The following is a 16,673-nucleotide window of genomic DNA, read 5'->3' as shown; positions in this document are numbered from 1 at the left end:
AAAAATATTGGGCTGAATAATGTTATTCAAACAGACCACACCACTGGAAACATGCATTTTTAGTTTATTAAAGATAAGGAACAGGCAAACACCTGCAAACCCAGGAAGTGAGGGTGCTGTCTCACTGTAGGGAGTATTAGATAGATAGATAGATAGATAGATAGATAGATAGATAGATAGATAGATAGATAGATAGATAGATAGATAGATAGATAGATAGATAGATAGATAGATAGATAGATAGATAGATAGATACTTTATTAATCCCAATGGAAATTCAAGTATTCAGCAGCTTACATACAACAAAAAAGGTTAGTAACAAGATTAACATTAAAGGTTAGTAGATATTAGTATTCAGACTCCTTTGAATCCCCGTGTGATTCTCCCTTATCCCATTAAATCCCCTTATCCCATTTCCCCAACTGAATATCCTTGATTTTTTTCCTTGAATTCCTCTCGTCATGTCTTAGTACCTCCTACCGGGGATTCAAGTGGAGCAGGCAAGGAGGATATTTGAGGACAGGCGGCTGTGGCTCAGGTGGTAGAGCGGGTTGTCCAACGATCGAAGGGTTGGCGGTTTGATTACCGCTCTGTCCTAGTCTGTTGTGTCCTTGGGCACGACACTTTACCCACCTGGCCTCCAGTGCTGCTACTCACACTGGTGTATGAATGTGTTTGAATGTTGGTGGAGGTCGGAGGGGCCGTAGGCAGCCACGTTTCTGTCGGTCTGCCCCAGGGCAGCTGTGGCTACAAATGTAGTTTACCACCACCAGAATGAGAATGTGTGAGTGAATGAATAATGGACTCATTGTATGCGCTTTGAGTATGCCTTAATAGAAGTGCGCTATATAAATCTAATCCGTGACGGAGGAGTAAAGGCAGCAGGCTTTATCAAAATGGCACAGTCTCACCTCGAATCTGATACCTATGCATCTAGCAAGTCTCCTCAATTCTCAATATGCATTTTAGGAAATTGAGACGTCCTTTGTTATGATGTACCAGGATAGATTTCCAGATCATGAGCTGGAGAACGGAGGATGGAGGACGCTGAAATTAGTGAAATGAGAAGAGCTTCAAGAAATAGAGAGGGAGGGAATAAAACATATAAAGGCTCAGACAGGGAGAAGAAATGAAATCTTTTGTTTAATTTGTGTAAAATGAATTTGTACAAAATTGTTTATGTTCTTCAGTAAGTGTAAAGTGCTGCCTCATACTGTGCTTCAACCACTGTGGTATATGTTATTGGGTAGAAAAAACAGAATTGAAATAAGTGAGAAGTAAACTCTCCATCCATCCATTAACTATACACCACTTTATCCTCATTAGGGTCATGGGAGGGCTGGAGTCTATCCCAACTGACTTGTGGCGAAGGCAGGGGACACCCTGGAGAGGTTACCACTCTATGACAGGGCTATACATAGACAAGCAAGCACACTCACATTTATACCTACGGACAATTTAGAATCACCAGTCAACCTCAGCATGTTTTTGGACTGTGGGAGGAAGCTGGAGCACCTGAAGAAAACCAACACAGGCACAGAGAAGCATGCAGACTCCACACAGAAAGACTCCAGGCCAATATATTATTGCATATTCACTATAATTATATTATTTACATAAATAATAGAACATTCGAGTATTATACCTTACAATAAACTTTATTTGTATAAAAAAAAATGCATAGATTGCCAATATAAACTAACAAGCAATGACACTGAAATGAATACATGCTTAGTAGGATTACTTATATAATACAGTAGTAACAATACTTGAAATATTTAGTAAGATTTCTCATTGGGTGTATTATGATTCGCTTCGTTAATTTGCTGGTCTATTTTAAATTGACCTTAAGTCTTAAAACTCGCTTACATCTTCCAGCTTCCCTTTCTTTTTCTTCATTTCAGAATCAACTGAGCTGCAGCATAACAGATTCAAATACTGGTCAACACAGTCATAAAGCCAAAATCAGTCAACTCATTTGAATTTACCCTTTAGAAGTATCAGTTATTTACTCTAAATTATTATCAGTAGCACTGCTTTGTAACATTAACTATATTTTACTGCTTTGTATCAAAAAATGGATTTTGTAATTTCATCCTCTCATCCCACTTTACAATCACACATCAGTTTAAGATTTAAATAGAGTTTAACTCACTGCAGCCTCAAAACATAAAATAAAATAAATCACATGTAGATGCATTTTTCTCTAATTTCACAACTTTGGATGAAGCTACATTAAGAGAACTGTATTAACAATTAAAAGGGTGTTAGTTAACTTTACAATACTAACTTAAATCAACATCAGAGCCTAATCTGTTATCTGTTAACATTCTTAAATCTACTAACTCACTGAGGAATATTCCACTAACAATGCATTGATATTGTCAACATATTTCACTGATGTGAGAGCTCATTGCCTCCACCAAAGAGGTTTGATTTTTATATTTTTGGTTTGCTTGCCAGGAATAGACAAAAAATATTTTTTTATTAAACTTGGTGAAGAGGTGGAGCATGTGCGAAGGAAGAACACATTCAACTTTCCTCCTGTTGATCAGGAGTTGTGCAATCACATATCGGAAAACAGTGGATTATTGGCCTTTGTGGAGGTCTGCACTCTCTTGTGCAACTCTAGGTTTTGTTGTGGTTGTGTTCATATCACCTTTACCTGTAGACAAATCTCCAAATATGTCCAAAAACTATTGGGATGTATAAACTTTTTCATATGACTGCATAAATAAGGTACAATTCAAACCGTAGGAAATCAAGAAGAAGCAATGCTGCAGGTACACACAGCTAAGCAACAAATCTGAACACTATAGCACACCACTTCAAAAGGTAACGGTTTGTAGCTCTTTAAATGCCTTAACCTTGTATGTTATGGTCTCTTTGCATTTCTTTAAAATATCACAATAAGTGTTTGTGTTATACACAACTACAAAGAACAAAACACAATGAATACATAACAAAAAACACATCTCGGAATATTTGCAAAGTTTGGCAAATCTGTACTGTGTGCAGAAGGAGAAAAATGCCAATGCACAGCTCCCATATGTTATGCAATTACATGCTTCAGTGTTTGCTCAATTTATCAAAGCCAAGTTCTCCAGACAAGATCTCACACAGACCAAGTCAGTACTAGCATTCTCACTGACTAAGTTTAACCTTTTGTTAAATGTCTTCCATTGGTCAGACCACAGTGACATCCTTACAATCATCATATGTAACGTCAGCCTTGACGGTGATATGGTTCATTTCTACACTAGGCTTTTCTGCAGACCTGGGCTGTACTGGTTCTGGCTGGCTTCGATGTTGACCTTTGGCCTGAGGGAAGTCGAAACCATCTAGAGGAGTATGTTCGATCCTGCATAGGCTGTCCTCACTGTCAGTGTTATAACCAGGACTGAAGACACTGACGGGTTGGCGGCCAGGCCAAGCATCCTCTGAAAGCAGGCTAGACTTGTGATGTGCAATCTGAACATCATCTGTTTGAACAGCAGTTTCCATCTTCGAGACACTGACAGGCCTCTCCACCTCGCTGGGTTCCACCTTACGGAAAGTGTGGCGGGCATACAGGCCAATGCAGAACATCTCCACAATTACACTGTAGTGATAGATCACTAAGGTTGGACAGAGGAGACAAAGCATAGGTTTGATGGGCATTAGCAGCCTGTGTCTATTATGATTATACATTACCTTGAGTTCACAGAGAAAAATTTATAGAGGAAATAGCCACATGCATCATAGCCGGCAAAAGTGGCATGTCAATTTAGATTAAAAATTTCAGTCTATTTCTAATAAGATGACAGGATACTGTAGTATTAACAATAAAGCATAAGTAAAGAAAGAAACTGCACACCTTTTATGAAAACTGTCAATTTTAGTTCTTGAAAATTTAATTTGATTAACATTTGATTAACATTATTTATATAGAAATCAGAATTGAGGTTCACTTGACAGAAATCTCATCATCTGCCTGTTTCTATGCTGAGCTGACTATTACTGGAACAAATAATAAGAATGTTGGTGACTTTCTGGCACATGGTGATGCATGCTGATTTTATTCCAAACCAGGGAGAGAAATTCTCTTTAACATATGGGACCACAGGTCTGAGTAAGGAGTTATGGGACTAGCCCTGATTCCAGGCCATACAGCATTGTAAGTAGATACTTACATAGGTGTACTGTGAGCTGACATCTGACTGATGAATTGTCTTTAGAGTACAGGTTCACAGTTTTTTAAGACTGTCAGGCACTGCGTGAACACTGAAACAGGTTTCACTTGCTGTAATCATTCCCTCTCTTTTTCATGAACATGTCCTCTCTCCCTGTATCTGTCTACAGATTGATTGTGTATAGTTTCTAAATGCTACAAGGGTGTTTCACCTCCCTGCTGTCACCAAATGCTTGCTCCAGAAGAAAGCATTGGGTTTCTTTCTATAACACAAGCTAAGCCACACACAAGATGGTTTGGAAAACCCAGTTATACTAGATCTCATAGTCTTGCTCTTCTGAACTACAGATGGAATGGTAAACACAAATTGCTAACTGGAAGAGTGAAAGAAATGTCAGTGCTTAACTTACACTGGGACCTGGATAAGACAGAGAATGGCGGTGTGCAGGGGATAACTGCTAGAGCACCCATGGTCTCCAAGATGCCACTCTGCAGGCCACACAGCACCAACACCACAATGATGCAGATAAATTTGGGTCTCAGTCCATGCCCATGTAAAGCACTCTTCGTGGCTTTGTAAAACAGGAGGTGGCCATAAAAGGACACAAAGGTTGACACACCTATGATCGCGTTCACATACAAGTTGGGGTTGACTGAATCCACCTGGAGAACAATAAGATGACTGTTACTTTATTTATTTTTTGTTTTATTTCTTTCAACATATCCAGTGCTGTTTGGAACAGGACCGGCCCAAGAGTACATACTGACAACAGATGATATGTATTTATTATATAAAATGGAATTAACGTTTAATCTTCAGAAGACCTAATTATGCTTCAGGTGAACAGGTCACACCTATCGTCAGATGTTTATGCTGTTTTCACTGTCCACAGTGCTGCCATGCTCTCTTTCTGCTGCATCACACTGCCTCACTCATCTCTAGGCAACAATGTGTCTGTGAGCATCCTTGGAGTTTGGAGGGCAGAAATCTTACAAATGGAGACAATGGCACAAATAGTTTCTCCTTTAAGATACTCATGGTATTATGCAATTAGTTAAGAGCTGCAGAAAGAAGTTCAAACTCCTTTCTTACCTTCATACAACTAGATAAAGTGATCAAGTATCACCTTTCCTGATTCGAAAAGAGATGAAAATTGATAAATACGAGCACTTTATAGAGTACGGACACCTTTATTATTCCCCAGTAGTTTATGAGTTATTGTTTTGTTAGTTTCTATGTGAATGATTGCAAAGCCCTGTAATGTTATGAATAAATGTTAAAAGCCCTTTTGAATGAGAGTCTGATGTTTGTGATTTATAAGGGTTTATACACATTGCTGTAAACAAGTCAATATCATGATTTCAGGGCAAACATTTGGTGACTAATATTATCTTAACAATGTTTTAAAATAATCTGATTTAAATAAACAAGCTATATTATGATATAACTAGTAGTGGGAAGACAGGAAATTAGTTTAAGCTCCACACAAAATTGTCCTTTCAAAAGCCCATGCAGACGAAGAACGGCTTGAGAAAATCACACATCCTCCTTACCTTAAAACACAACACATTACCCATTATGCCACTATTGTGACTTTGTCTTGAGTCTTTATTTTGTGTTGTTTAATTCCTCCCTGTGTTTAATCTCTCCATGTCTAGTGTGTTCTCCTGTTTGTGTCTCCCACTGTCATGTGTAACTTACCTTTTCTGTTACTTCCTGTTTTATTTTGAAATCATTCCTCCTTTTGTGTTACTTGTGCTTTTACTTCCTTCTGTTGTTTTCCCTCATTTTTTTGCCCTCTTTAGTATTACCTGTGTCTCATGAATGACCTGTGTCTTGTCCCCCCAATTAGCTCTTATTGTATAAATAGTTTTGTCTTTCCCTCCGTCTTTGTCAAGTTCATCCTGTTCAGTCTCCTGTCTGTGGTCCTGCTTTTAATGATGAAATACCTGCCAGTTGTCCACCTGTTTGCTATCCTCTTGATCACCTACCTCGTCTTTGCCTGCCTGAATTATTCTTTATGTTCTTTGTGCTGGTTTGTGTCTTTTGTATTTTTTTTATCTTGAGGTTATTATTTACTTAAGGTAAGTTCACTTAGAGTCACTTGGATATTTGTATAGATTTATCCCAGGATCAATGACTCTTTCACCAGTTACCCTTTCAGTGAGTTTTTTTTAATTAAAGTTAATTTTGTTACCTCGACCTGTCTGCCTTGTGTCTGCACTTGGGTCCTTCCCTGATACCCCTGTGACATACTAGATCTTGAGGAAGATATGCTTGCTGGGAGAACACAGATTCTGATCTGAATAAATAACTTACATCACCATAGTCGTACTGTTCATCTGTCCACAGGACCAAAGTAACAAAGAATAAGATGCTGCGGACAACCGAGAGCTGAAGCACAGCAGCCATCATCCAAGCACAGCTGCTGCTGTACACAAGAAAACAGACAAAGCTTTAACACGTTACCAGCATGTCAGTGTATCAACTTACAAATTTCCCATCATTATGCATTAAAGAGCACCTTGTACACTCAGACTAATTGCTTACAAAATATGTATTGTAAGCATGCACTTCACTGGGATATTGTCACTATATATGCATATAATTGCTTCAGATGCTGGTAATAACTGGTGCAGAGAGGTACAGTCGTCCCTCGCCATATCACTGTTCACTTTTCGCAGTATCACATCATGGATTTTTAAATTGCATATATCTAATTTTGTATTGCGGATTTTTCACTATATTACAGGATTTTGTGGAATATAGGTATTTTCTATATTTATTATTTTAATTATTTTTTGCAGTAAAATAAGCATTTTCCAGCCTAAAAATTGAAAACAATTTTTAAAAAATACATTTAAAATTATCATTAAAACATAATAGAAGAATATTAAATCAAAATAAAATGCGTAGCATACAGCGCTGGATGCTGATTGACTCAGTGACCGAAGCATCAATTTTAATTTATAGTGATTTATTCGGCCAGGAAATAAGTTAAACAAGTGAGGAAAGATGGAAAGATACGATGTTAAGCTATCAAATAGTATGTTATTTGCATGATGATGTTCTAGAGCATTTTAATAGACTTTAAAATTGAGAACAACTCACCTGTAGTTCTTTAGTGAGTAACTAGTCAATACATGGCTAAAATCAAAGAGTTTAGTGTGCTTGCTATTGGGGTCCAGTTATTGATGGTTTCACACCAGACAGCAAATTAGTATAACAAGATGTCCAAGCTTTTTGAAGTCTCAATTGCCCCAGTGCAAAGCACCATAAAAAAATACAAGGATGTTCCACACTATGAAGAATCTTAAAGGACGTGGTGACCACCAAGGATTTGCTGATGAATTCTCGTACCAACATGTCAAGGCAGACACTCAGCCAGACACTGGACTAACTAGGCCCCATGGATGACAACCTCTCTAAGGCAGGCACAAAAGCTCACCTAACGCTCACCTGAACAAAGATGAAAGCTTTTGGAAATCAATTCTTTGATCAAATGAAATAATGATGAAATTGTTTTGATACGTGTGTAACATTCAGTTGGTGAAAGAAAGAAAAAGCATTCAACACCAACAACACCATCCCCACAGTCAAGCATGGTGGGGGAATGTAATGCTTCAGGGTGTTTTTCAGTCGAGAGACCAGACAACCTTGTCAAAAAGTAAACGGCATCATGAGAAAAAAAGACTGCATCTAGACTCTGTGGAAAAACACCACTGTGGGCAGTCTGGAGAAAATCTTGGCCTTAGGCAGCATAGCATCTTTGAACAACGCAATGATGTCACCCAATATAGAGACCTTCGCCACCTTCTAGTACTGTAGGCTCAGTAGGCTATCATGACCCATTTAATGGTGTCCTATTATCACCTCATTAATGACAGTGTAGCTGCAAGCTCCACATTTGGCTATTGTAGAGGAGCTGGAGTAGGCAAAAGTCAACAGATTTGAATTTGAGTCTGATTTTTGGCTATACGTATAGTTTTGTTTTTTTGTTTTTTTTTTTAAACAAAAGTCTTGTTTTGACTTGCTTTCCCTTGCTGTTTTTCCACTTGGTATTTGGTCACTACATATATGTCCAAATCTGTTTGGTTCACAGACCACCACAGGTGGTCAGTGTATATCAAGGGTACTTCCTGTGTATCTGTGATCAGAATGATTAATGTTGCCCTTACTCAGCCTACCAGAAGGTACAGAGAGCAGTTACTAGTCATATATATGGGAATGATGTGTACCAATAACACATTATTTAATGGGCTAACAATGCCCTAATCAAGTAATGTTCTTAAACATACAGCTAAAAGATCAAGAAATGCTGAAAATAAATCTGTGTGAATATTTTGGAGTGCTGCAGCCCGAGTCCAGACCTGAATCTCATTGAGAATCTGTGGAGGGAACTGAAGAGCAGAGTGAGGGAAAAGAAGAAGTCCACTCTGAAAGACTAGATAGTTGCAAAAGGGGAGTGGTCCAAAATTCCAGTGGAGACATGCAGAAATCTTGACAGCAGCTCTAGGAACTGTTTGTTATGGTAGCAAACCAAGGCTTTGAGTACTAAAAGAGGGTATGACTCATTTTGGACACTGCAGTTTTAGTAGAAACATGAAAAAACAGCAACATAGCAGTAACTAAAATGTATCATTAGCAAAAATTTGGTGTCAATAAAAATAATATGTGTTTAACCATAGGGTACCCTCACTACCACTATCACAACTAAAAGCTCTCAGCACTTGTGATGACCATTACATGGCGGCTTCAAATAAAATCTGTTTCGATTTACAATTTCATTTAGCATACACTTTTATCCAAAGCTATGTTCATCTGAGAGTAGATACAACACAAGGTAGGTAGGCGAGGCAGCGCTAAGGGCCTTGCCTAAGGGTCCTCACTGGACACCTGAGCCCTAAGCCACAGAGCTATCCAGCTGCTATCCTTCAAATCCTTCATTTTTTCAAGGCAATGGTATTTTTTTTCTCCTGCTGTCTACCTGTTGATGGCCACCATTGGGAAACAGCAGCAGCAGCAACAGGGGAAGGGATCTGGAGATACTTGCTGTCCAGACAGAGCCACCAGCATACGAGCTTTACCACCAAAGAAGTCTGTGATCAGTCCCATGAATTTCAGCAAGGTGATGGAGTGATACCTACACAAACACACATTTAGACAGGAGCAGCTATGCAGTTAAATCTATGAAGAGTAAAAAAATGTAATTACAGTGAGTCATTACATGTCAAGACTTGTTTACTCACAGCGAAGCAATGAAATTGCACAGCGAGGAAGAGCGTGGCACATACAGTGCTATAAGGGAAGTCAAGGCAAATACCTAAGATAAAAAGAATATTCAAAGATTAAAATACAATGCAAGTGCACCTTCACTTAAAGCCGGAATGACTGAAATTTTGCTTAAGAATTTTTGAGAAAACTGATTGTTTTGAAAAAAATTAAAGAATGCACGATGGAAACGAGTGAATTTAACTTAAAGCTTGAAGAGCTGCAATTGTCATTTGATGTTCAATACACAAAGTACCAAGTTGTTTTAACCCCAAAAATAAAACTTTATAATTCACTTTTGATTGCACATGGGACACAAACCCCAGTTTCCAGGGGGAAGGTTTTGTGTTTGACACATTCATCCACCAGATTCTCCTGCATTTTAAGATCTTGTTATACTTTATTCAACCTCATCTGATTTCTTAAAGCCTTTTTCTGTTGAAGAAACCTGAAGGAAAAACTCTCCCACTACTGCTATTAGACATACCAAAGCAAAATGAATTTAAATATTTAGAAGCTAATGCCATAAGCATGGAGTATCATTTATTTATCCACAAAACTTTGATTCTATGTTTAATAATAAGGTGGTTGTCATTAAAAGAAAAACTCCAAATGGGGGTAATTTATAACTCTTTGGAAACAAAGGGGTGTGGCGACAACTTAAATTATATACATATATTATAGATGTAATATATTATATATAAGCCATTTAATTTTGTTATCCACACATTCAGTTATGCATATAATATACACTGCCTATCCAAAATAAGTCACACACTCTAATATTTCATTGGACTGCCTTTAGCTTTGAGTATGGTACACATTCACTGTTTTGATAAGCTTCTTCAATGTCACAGCATTTATTTCAGTCCAGAGTTGGATTAATTTTTTGCCAAGATCTTATGATGGGAGAGTCGGACCGCTGCGCAAAGTCTTCTCCAGCACATCCCAAAAATTCTCAATGGGGCTGAGGTCTGGATTCTGTGGAGGTCGATCCATGTGTGAAAATGATGTCTCATGCTCCCTGAACCACTCATTCACAATGTGAGCCTCATGAATCCTGACATCATCATTTTAGAACATGCCCGTGCCATCAGGGAAGAAAAACTCCATCGATGGAAAGACCTGGTCGTTCAGTATATTCAGGCAGTCAGCTGACCTCATTCTTTGGGAAAAATAACGTTGCTGAACCTGACCAACCCCAGATCATAACCCTAAACCCCACAGGCTTGTAGTTACTAGCCATGATGAGTTCATCACTTCATCTACCTCTCTTATTACCCTGATGCGTCCATCACTTTGGAACAGGGTAAATCTGGACTCATCAGACCACATGACCTCCTTTCATTACTCTGGAGTCCAATCTTTATGCCCCATAGCAAATTGAAGCCTTCTTTTCTGATTAGCCTCACTGATCAGTGTTTTTTTCAAGGCTACACAGCTGTTTAGTCCCAATCCCTTCGAAGGTATTTTTAGTTTTATAAGCCCTTCTCTTGCAGATGCTGATGGTTATTGGGCTGCAGTCAGCACTAGTAAGGGCCTTAATTTGGGTCGAGGATCGTCCTGTGTCTTGACATACAGCCAATCGGATCCTCTGGCTAAGCGCTGGTGAAATTTTTTTGGCTCTATCACTTGACTTTTGTTGTTCCATAACCCTCAGGATCTTTTAAGAAATTCAAAATGACTGTCATCACTGCAGTAATTATCCAATGGAAGGTTCTTACCTATTTGCTTAGTTAAATCCAGGTGGCGACTTTTTTTTTTTGGACAGGCAGTGTATATACAAATAAGTGGTATATATTTACAATTGGCACTAATACAACCAAACTTAAACCAATCATTTCTGCATGTTGAGATTGGTTTGTTTGACTAGATATAAAATTTGGGCTAACAGTGTTTGAACAGCAAAAAGCAGATACTTGAGATTTTAAAGCTTGGCTGATGTCTTGTTGCACTAGTTATTATCCCCCCTTGTTATTCAGTTAATAGAGGCGGAGGTGTGTGTTTGTGTGTGTGTGTGTGTGTGTGTGTGTGTGTTTGTGTGTGTGTGTGTGTGTGTGTGCGTGTCTGTGTGTTTGCGTCTGTGTATATTAGGAGGTTGATGTTACCGGGTACATTCCTAATATCCACAGGTAGAGATGTTTACGTCTGGATGAGGAAATGTGACGCACGAAGAAGCCAACTTCCTCCAGAAAGACGGCCAATAAAATGACAGCCAGGGCGGCAGGGATGAGGAAGAGCCACAGCTCATTTTTAATGGCTGAGAAACAACAAAAACAATCACACCATCACACTGAGGGTTGCACTACTGAGTTGACACTTCTAATATGCCTAAAATTTGAAAAATTTCCACCTTAGCATCAGAAATGTTTAAACTCACTGGTGACTGGGAGAAAAGCAACACATTATAAACGCAGCAGTTTTCACCAGGAGTGCCTCCTTTTTCCATTCACAAAAAATTTTGCCAAACCTAGTAATTAAACTGAACTTTTACTTTTGTTTTATTTACTCAGCCTAACATAATTTTCATGTAAACCAAGTTGCTTTTGGCAGGACAGACAGTTTTGTTCTGAATCATCAGTAGTGAGTGACATTTTTTACTTTGAAGCAGTGGTCAGAGCTTTGTCTGTAAGCTGACATATCAATTTGTACTGCTGTTACGGTCTCACCCATCCAGATTTTTCCCATGATTTTATTATTTTTTTACAACTTCGCAATTTCTTTTCTGCATTTAAACAAGTTATTCTAGATAGATATCCACCCTTTTTACAATAGGCTTTACACCTGATAAAATAAAAAATATACAACAATAAACATATATAATACAAAGTATTTGCCTTTGATCACATTTCAAATAAGATTCTACCATTCTAATATAGCCATAGTACAGGTTTAAGGAAAAACTTGGATTAACAAGTGCAGAAACGCAACAAACGGGTGTGCTTCCACATAGGTGGGCTGCAAGACACAATTAGGTTGGGAACATCCAGCCATGCTCTCTGGGATGTACAAAAATGCTGAACAGGCCCAGTTGTTTCTGATTTTGTATCAAGATAGTAAGAGAAAAGATCCAAGGAACTTTGAAAGAAGGTTCATTGTTGGCGCACAGATGACAGGCGCATCAGTCACAAAGGCTGTTATACTGGCTAGTGTTTCAGTAGGAACAGTGACTAAATCTGTATTTAGATCTTCAGTAAATAGGGACAGACCGTGGTCAACAGCACACGTGATGACTGTGATACTAGTGCACTAGTGCGATATGTCAGGAAACACAGAAGAGCAACTCGTCTGTCAATGCAGAATCAGACTATCAGCAAGAACAGAAGAAGAGATGATGCAGTGTAGCTTCAATGCATAAACCCTCATTACAAGATGACTGCACATTTGAGGGTTCATTTCTGAAAAAACCATAGACACTGCTCTACAGAGATAGGAAAAACAGTGAAATGGTCAGATGAGTCCTTTAATATGTGCTCCACAAGCATGGGACTGTGTGTGCGGTTTACACCAAGGGAACAGTGCAGGCCTGAACCTTTGCCCCAACAATGACGGGGTCTAGGGGCTCTGTTATGTTATTCGCCGCCTTTTGCTGGCAGACAGACATTGACGAAAGTATTGGCACCCCTGGAATTTTTCCAGAAAACACACAATTTCTCCCAGAAACTGTTGCAATTACAAATGTTTTTGGTACACATGTTTATTTCCTTGATGTGCATTGGAAAAACACAAAAAAGCAGAAGAAAAAAGCCAAAATTGACATAATATTACACAGAACTCAAAAAATGGGCCAGACAAAATTGTCGGCAACCTTTTAAAACTGTGGGTAAATCCATCCATCCATTATCTATACACCGCTTAATCCTCTCTAGGGTCATGGGGGGGGGGCTGGAGTCTATCCCAGCTGACTCAGGTGAAGGCAGGGGACACCCTAGACAGGTCGCCAGTCTGTCACAGGGCTACATATACAGACAAACAAGCACTCACACATTCACACCTACGGGCAATTTAGAATAATCAATTAACCTCAGCATATTTTTGGACTGTGGGAGGAAGCCGGAGTACCCGGAGAAAACCCACGCATGCACAGGGAGAACATGCAAACTCCATGCAGAAAGATCCCGGGAAAGCCGGGATGCGAACCAGGGACCTTCTTGCTGCAAGGCGAAAGTGCCAACCACTACGCCACTGTGCAGCCCCTGTGGGTAAATCATTTTATTTCAAGCATGATATGCTTTTTTAAACTCACCTGTGGCAAGTAACAGGTGCTGGCAATATAGAAATCATACCAGAAGCCAGTTAGAAAGTATAAAAGTTGACTCAGCCTTTGTGTTGTGTGCCTATGTGTGTCACTCCAAGTATGGAGGAGAAAGAAGAGCGAGAAGTGTCTGAGGACTGTGTCAGTTTTGGCTTTTTTCGTCTGCTTTTTTGTGTTTTTCAATGTACATGAAGCGAATAAACGTGTATGTCAAAAACATTTGTAATTGCAACAATTTCTGGGAGAAATGGTATATTTTCTGGAAAAATTCCAGGGGTGCCAATGCTTTTGTCCACGACTGTATAACACTGGATGACAGGGAATGCTCAATGGACGTCATTACAAAACTGTTCTATCAAGAAAAACACTAGTGGTCTCTTCCATGATGACAATATCTCCATCTATAGAGGACTGTGTGGTCACTGAAGGGTTTGAGGAGTATGTAAATGCTATAAATCATAATCATAAATCTATGTTGCTTTGCGATAATTAATTTTCCAGTATTTCTCTCTTTTTTTGGAAAACTGATGGTCAACATTTATAAATAACTTGAATAAGATGAGGTACATCATAATTTGCTGTGAATTTAGTATCACTAATATTGCATACAGTATTCACAATCTCAGATGCAGATACCTGAAAATCAATCTGGTTCATTATGTCCTGAGATTGCTCAATGAATCAATTCCCTGTGAGTTCTAAATATCAAGATAACACACTATACAATATACATTGTCAGAACATTGTGGCATGATGTGATATATAGTTATTACTCAGCAGTGTTAAAATTAGATTTGAGATCTTCAACTGTTTTATCATCTAACAGAAAATCACAATATGCCAAGGCTAAAGACAAGCGGAATTAAAACTAAGACTATTCATTATCTTTTTTTTTTTTTTGCTGTCATCTTAATACGTTAATGAGTAAGCTGCAACCTTTACTTACCACTAAAGAATTGTGAAGACAGAGGGATCTCAGGCCCAATCCAGCTACAGTTGGCTACTCTGTTCATTCTCTATACGATGCAGTTCTCCACTTCATCAACAACAAATGCGTAGAAAGAAGCAAACTTTTCAGAATGACCCACTGCTTTTGATCCACAGCCAACTAAACAACACGGCGCCAAACTAATGTTTTAACAGCAAGACTATAGTGTTTGGAAAGGTTTCCACAGGTCTTTCTCCTGCTGTTTCCGCATTGACCTGAGCAATTCCTGTCTCAATAAAGACGTTAATGATTGACAGATTCAGATAAGAATACAGGTGGGGGATTCAGGTCTATCTTGCAGGAGGCAAGTAGTTAATCTGGGAAGAATAATAAAAAATACATCAGTATAGTTGAAGGACAGCTAATAATGTTTTAGAAACAGTGAAATGTGAAAATGATTCTCAGTTCAGGGAGTGTTGGCATCCCATTTAGTCTAATTGTTTTGAAACATTTTTAACAGCTGTTCTTATTCTTTGAAGAAAATTCCTGAATTCCCCCGATGGAAAAGATACCTATGCCCTGATGTCTTAGGACAGAACAACCTCCAGGGAATAAACTTGCGATAGGGCTATCTGGGCATCAGCATTGGCACATCTCTATTCAACATCACAGGGGAATCAACCTCACTACATCCATCCTCAACAAAAGGATATATTCTCACAACTCTTACTATTTTAAAATCAATATGACTGAAATAACTATCTTCACCTTTTTAATCAGGCTTTTAACTAACCTTTTAAATCTTTATGTTCTTACCATTTTCTATTTATTTTCTTATGTATTTTTACTCTTTTAACCTTTCACCTTTTTACTTATGTTATAGGTCTTTTATTCTATCTTGTAGTTTTAAATTTTTAGTTATTTAACTCCAGTGTTTCCTCAGGGGGGGTCCTCCACACTGGGGGCTGTGTCTGGTCTGCTGCTGGGGGTGCTGTCCATGGGTCCCTTCGGTCCGGCTGGTTGGGGGGCTCCCCACCTCGGTGTGGGGGTCCCCCTGTCTGTCGGGGTCGGGGGTCTGTGGGTCTGGGTGCCAGCGCCCCCAGTGGTCATGGCCTGCGACTCCTTCCAGTGTGGACGACCCCAATGGAGGCGTTTTCCACAATTGTCAGTGCCATGCCATGTCTCCCTACTGTCAGTGGTGGGAGTGTGTGTGTGTGTGTGTGCTTCTGCAGTTGTGTGCATATATGTATATATGGAGGGAGGGAGGGAGGGAGGGAGGGAGGGAGGGATGGGTTTTCTTGTTTTTAATGTTGTAAAGCACTTTGCGTTGCATTTTTTAATTGTATGAAAAGTGCTCTATAAATAAAGTTTGATTGATTGAACTAAAACTAATGACAAAAACACATCTTCTTATGGAGATTTAGTTCTAACTCTAGAACCCACATTAAAAATCCAAATTTAAACCCTGACCCTTCTTATGACACAGCATTCCCCCATGCTTTTTAAAGCAGAGTATGCAATTTTAATCCAATACCCGTTTGTTTGTAAAAATCTGCTGTGTGGTCTGTGTGCACTGAAAAAAATGGGTGTTGGTGCACAGCCCTGGCAAACAAACCAAAATAGCACAGATTAGTCGATACATTATTCCAGGGGCATTTGTACTCGTGCACAGGTATAGACTACATGCATAGTAATACTCTATGTATAACCTATGCAGTGCATGTACAGCCTGTGTATACAAATTGCTCTTGTCACATTTAAAACGTATCTGTCAAATCTAATAAATAGCAGTCATTATAAATGCCACGTTATCTTTACCTCAATATCTGTATTAATATAACAGTATTCTAAAATTTTATTTATTGCTGTGTGCTATGAGTGGCGTTTTTGCTGTGCACAGAAAATAAAGAAGAGCATCAACTATTTTCCGGTCAGAATAAGGTGTTGTTTAGGAAGGGTCCACCTGGCGATCAGCAACAGAACCATTCTGACAAAGCCCTGAGGATCAAAACGATTCTTTACTTCAAGACAAGTCTGCCCTTTAGAG

The 16,673-nt window shown here is 38.9% G+C and overlaps 1 protein-coding gene across 1 annotated transcript; it reads right to left on the bottom strand.

Moving 5' to 3' along the window:
- Nucleotides 1–1,639: 1,639 nt before the first annotated feature.
- Nucleotides 1,640–14,918, bottom strand: si:dkey-16n15.6 (organic solute transporter subunit alpha). The gene is made up of 7 exons (XM_023298559.3): nucleotides 14,645–14,918; nucleotides 11,552–11,703; nucleotides 9,422–9,495; nucleotides 9,160–9,315; nucleotides 6,492–6,603; nucleotides 4,582–4,834; nucleotides 1,640–3,617 (listed from the first exon to the last, which is right to left on the bottom strand). Exons 1-7 carry the CDS (start codon nucleotides 14,709–14,711, stop codon nucleotides 3,187–3,189), a joined length of 1,245 nt encoding a protein of 414 aa, XP_023154327.2. The 5' UTR covers nucleotides 14,712–14,918; the 3' UTR covers nucleotides 1,640–3,186.
- Nucleotides 14,919–16,673: the final 1,755 nt, after the last annotated feature.

This window comes from Amphiprion ocellaris, chromosome 8 (genome assembly GCF_022539595.1).
Source record: "Amphiprion ocellaris isolate individual 3 ecotype Okinawa chromosome 8, ASM2253959v1, whole genome shotgun sequence".
NCBI lineage: Eukaryota > Metazoa > Chordata > Actinopteri > Pomacentridae > Amphiprion > Amphiprion ocellaris.
The sequence above is the reverse complement of the archived record's forward strand: the minus strand, read 5'-3'. Positions and strand labels throughout refer to the sequence as shown.